We start from the raw sequence: 5,151 nt of genomic DNA on the forward strand, positions 1-5,151 counted from the left end.
ATAATATTAAGGGTTTTTCCCCCCATTTTCTATTCCACCATTTATAAAGTGCTGTCTTGATAAAAAAAAGGCAATTAACATCAAAGAAGCTGAACCTGCAGAAACAGTATTAAACTCATTCCAGGATTAATCCTCAATACCATTGTATTATGTTCAGAAACATCACTATTCATAATGCAATCATAACTGTGAATATTAATTTATTAAAAAGGATTTGAAGGGTGTCAAATTGACCTTAAGGGAGACTGTTAAGGGAGATTATCCAACCGTATCAACATACAAAGCTCGATTAATCTCATATTCTATACTGTACATCAAAACATCTGCCTTGGCATTTGAATATAAATTTCCTCTCTATAAATGATCCGTAATTTCTTGTATAGTTGCATTTTAATCTGTAAAAATCCTACAAGTCAATTCCAATGTTTGCAGACATAAAACTCTGTTTTGGAGAAGAAGTTTTGAGATGCCTGGTTATCTTAAAGCCCTCTCCAGTGGAAACCCCTAATTTAATTTTCATAATTTTCAATGCAGTGTCCCAATGAAGTCTGTCCAGATAAAAATCTGTTTATCTGTATAAAGCACCATCGGTTTTCTCTAACAGCAATGAGTCAGTTGGCACACACAGCTCAACGGTTTTATTTTTAAAGAGCAGTGGAAAACCAACAGCATTACACTGAAGAAAGAGGAGTCAAGGAGGCAAAAGGGATATAGTTACCAGGAACCTGTCAGTTGCAAAGCTTTTTAATTTGCAGCCGAATGCAATGTTCTGACACGTACGAAAAAAGTCATACCAAAAAACAAACACAACTTAAAAAAGTAGCATACAGTAGAATTTTCAATTGTATTGTAGCTAAAACTGAAATCTTAATGTCTGTTTTCCCCTTAGGGCAAAACAAAGCAAAAAACGGGAAATATATATAAGGGGGAAACATAGGAAATAGGATAAATAAATACAAAATCATTCACATAATAATTTACAGCTCTCAGCTTAGATTTGCCTCAAAGTTATTTGTTCAAAATGAACTGCAATGAAAATCATTCTTTTGAAATAAACTCTGGTTTAAGAAGATACAAAATGAGTTTAGCAGCAAAACCTGTAAAAGCATTGGCACGAGAAGTAGCTGAATCATAGCAATGGCAGATATGGCAAACCAGCCACATTTATCAAGCACATACATATATAGTTGAACTGGTGCCAGTGGAATCAGGGGAGGAATGTGAACTCACACACCATCACTTATGCAAAGAAACTTCCACACAACAACATTTGCACACCCTCTCACACACAGCATACATTTCCAAACATACACGGCAGTCAGACACAACACATCACATACCTATTCATAATATTTGCTCGGCTCACACACAAGCACACACACACTCACACACACACACACACACACACACACTCACACACACACACACACACACACACACACACACACACACACACACACACATGGATCATTAGCAAAAAAGACAATGACCAAAGAAATAGAAAGCATCACTGCTATCAGCCCTTAGTCCCAAAGTATCACCCTGCTGAATGTTCAGACATTTAGGGTGCAGTAGATCAGTGTACACCAACAAATAATCATTTGTTCTTTTATACAAAGAAAAGTGCTGAACCAAGTCAGAAAGAGCACCTCCAGTGAAATCAGGAGGTTTGTGTCATCTGACACAGTCACTAAAGTCCAAAGTTTTTTTGTTTTTTTTTGATGAAGCAAAGAGTCTTATCATATTTTAAAAAAGACCATTTGTCCTAATACATATCAAAAGTTCCTGTAATAAACATTTTGCTATCTTAAATTGGCAACCAGTCCAAGAGGGTAAAATTGAGAGCTTTCCCACATCCATGACAGGTGTTCTGTATTCAGAGCTTTTCTGCATCAAAGCATAGCTGGAAATCTCCCCAATGGCCCTGCACTAGGTGGGGGCGGGGGGGCGGGGGGGGGGGGGGTTCGGATGGGGGGGTTCGGATGGGGCGGGTCTGTAACTAGAAGCGGTAATGTTCAATCGGAGAAACTTGCGTCAGCTCATTACATACACATTGCCCCTGGCAAGGATTTCCACAAGAGTATTTTGTGTCTTTCAGCTTTGTTCTACAGAAGTATAGCTGTGTAGGCATCAGGTAGACCAATCAGCATGGAAAAGCTGTACGTAAAGATTATGAATGGTGTACCTTTGCAATCCTTAGAGAAATACGCGTTTGCAGTACCCCCAAGGCCTTGTGTTCTTAGAAAGCAAAGATAACGGGGAAAAAAGCAATAACCTTCATATCGAACTCCATGTCCTGTGGCCTTTCCTCGCAGATGTGCAATTGTCTACATAAATTATTTTGTTTTAAGCCTTGATTTGTCAATGTCTGTGAATATTTTTGGATTTGCCCCATTTATAGCACAAATCCAGAAATTCAAAGCCTGGGGCGGTCACCTGGACAAAATAAAGTCATTTGAGTCGCATGGTGTCCTGGGCAGCACAAAAAGCCCTTCGTTTACATCGCAACAGCACCGTTATTGTGCTTATTTTAGTCCATGTTCTGAATAGCTGGATATTTGTTGTCTGAGGAGGCAATCCACCACAGGAGCTTCAGAAGAATGTGCCTTTGGTGTTCTTGCAGAGAATCTTTTTGAAGGCTCTGCGGAAGTCTTTGTTGAAGATGGTGTAGATGACCGGGTTGAGGCAGCTGTTGCAGTAGCCGATCCAGAAGAAGAATTTAAAGAGTGGGTCTGGCAGGGCACATGTCTCTGGGCACACAGCCTGTAGGCTGTACGAGAAGAAGAAGGGGAACCAGCATATGACAAAGACACCAATTACCACCGCCAACACAAAGGTGAAGCGTTTCTCTCGGTTCACCATTGCTTTGCGCCGTGCTGAGCTGGGCGTTCCATCCTGCTTTGTCTTCCGGGTTACCAGCTTGGCGCCTTTGGCGGTGGTGATCATGTCTCTGTATTTCTGGATAGTGGCAGGGGAATGGATGCCACTAGGCGTCACGCTCGGAGTGCAAGGGACCTCTAACCCCCTCCCACCTTGCTCTGTGTCCGAGTCAGAGCTCATGCTCTCTCCATTATTGTTGTCAGGCGGTTTCTTGGTCTTCTTCACTTTTTTTCCCCGTTTAGGTTTCTTAGGAGCCATTTCAGATGAATTCGAAGGAGACGGGGAGGGACACGGTGTGGTTGGCGTCAGGGCTGTCGAAGGGGCTTGCAAAAGGTTGTTGGCAATCGGGGTGCTCGCTGCCTGCTGGATGGACTCCACTTGGGACACCGCCAGAGTTGGAGGCCTAGGGTTTTTATGCAGGGTAGCAGGCGTTTCATCCCCTCTTCCGTTTTGTAGACCCTCCTTGTGCTGAGGCGTTGCGGCACTGGCTGGGACCTCTTTGCGGGGCTCCCCTGGTGGACAACGCGTGCGCTGTTTGGCAATCTGGTAGATCCTTATGTAGACTAAAATCATAATCAGACAAGGAGCAAAGAAGGAACCGATAGTAGAGTACAGGATGTACCAGCGCTCATCATTTAGCTGACACTGTGGCAGCCCATCTGAATCAGCACCTCCTTTATTCTTGTTCATGGAGAGTAACGGTGGAAAGGAGATCACTGCTGATATTAGCCACACCACCAAAATTGCACATTTGATGCGTTTGGGCGTCCGTTTTGCGCCGTATGTGACGGCGCGTGAGATAGACAAGTAGCGGTCTAGACTGATTGCGCATAGGTGTACTATAGAGGAAGTGCAGAACAACACATCCAACGCCAGGTAAATCTCACACCATACCGTACGGAAATACCAGTATCCCATCAGTTCATTGGCCAGCGAAAATGGGATGATGAGGGTGGCTACCAAGATGTCTGCAGCCGCAAGTGAGACCAAGAAGAGATTCTGGGGTCCTCTAAGTGAGCGGCTGGTTAAAACAGCGATGATGACAAAAATATTGCCCACAATTGTAAAAAGAATCATCAATGTGATGGCTGTTGCAAAGATTGCTGTGGCTTCTGGTGAGTATGGGGCGAGCTTTATCATACTCTGGTTACAAGTGGGTGAAGACGTGCCTCCGGTGCTGTTGATGTTGTGGCCAGGCAGACCTGTGCCTGCAAAGCACGCGCTATCCATGACTGCCAATGCCCTGCCACTAAATGTGTATGTGGACTAATGTTCTCTCTCTAATCCAAATGTGGGTAGAATAATTTGAACTATTTCGTTTTTTTCCCCCTCTAAGAACTTAGTGGAAGATATTTTGTTAAATATTAAATTAAATAAACTCTTAATGTATAAAACGTCTTACGTATAAACGAATGAATACATCTCTAACTGCAGTAAATATATGGCAGCCATTGTTATATCACATCTCATCGAGTGTTGGTATTTTATTACTTAGCGTTAAAATATGGAATAAACGTCATCTGAGTTTTGGAACAGTTATGGAAACATGAAAATTGATTTAAAGGATAACCATCAAATCAATTAAATGACAGATCTAATGAGTTAAAATCTAATGAGTTATTATTTACGGTTGTAATTGACTATAATTTACAACGGAAATGTGAGGGGAAAAAATGCAATGCCAATGCAAAAATACGAGTGGCACAGACAGAATAATTGGCAATATAAAAAAAGATGCGCAATATTGTGCTTCTGTCAATTATTTGGAAAACAGTAATTCAACACAAATATTCCTAAGTCCTTACTAAACAAATATATTGGAATGCTTAAATGTAGGTTACCCAGATGCACAACCCTCCACGGAGCGCGAGGCTTTAAATATAAATCTCCAGAGAGTAAGCAGCAGCGCGCGGCGATGTGCCAGTTTCCCCTCACAGTTTTCACAAGTTTGCTAAAAGAATTTAAGCTCAACAACTACCCTGATCAATGATGGAGTCTGATGTAGTTGTGTCGTTGATACATTCCTGAGTGTAGAAAGTCGGCATAATAAAGAATCGGAGGCACGCCAAAATTTGTTGGGTATGTCCAAAGCACTAAAAAGAAGTATGCCTGAAAACAGCTTGTCGTCCGTCTCCCTCCGTGTTTCTCCCGTTTTAGTCACAGTATCTCATTCAGCAAGTTAAATGCCTCCTACGTGCCTCGCGCATTACCTCAGTGACAGTTTTAAGTATCGCGCGAGCCGCACTGGCTTCATATCTACGCAGCGGTTCT

General features: G+C 42.2%; 1 protein-coding gene across 1 annotated transcript; it reads right to left on the minus strand.

Annotated features, from left to right (window-relative positions):
* Positions 1-623: 623 nt before the first annotated feature.
* Positions 624-5,151, minus strand: adra2b (adrenoceptor alpha 2B). Its single transcript, XM_077224132.1, has one exon. The coding sequence runs from the start codon at positions 4,108-4,110 to the stop codon at positions 2,593-2,595; it is 1,518 nt and encodes a 505-aa protein (XP_077080247.1). The 5' UTR covers positions 4,111-5,151; the 3' UTR covers positions 624-2,592.

This window comes from Siphateles boraxobius, unplaced genomic scaffold, assembly GCF_051911475.1.
Source record: "Siphateles boraxobius isolate OS27281-9 unplaced genomic scaffold, OSU_SipBor_1 9, whole genome shotgun sequence".
NCBI lineage: Eukaryota > Metazoa > Chordata > Actinopteri > Cypriniformes > Leuciscidae > Siphateles > Siphateles boraxobius.

Coding starts and splice junctions, on each gene's coding strand:
- adra2b (XM_077224132.1), bottom strand. CDS start 4,110: ATGGATAGCGCGTGCTTTGCAGGCACAGGTCTGCCTGGCCACAACATC.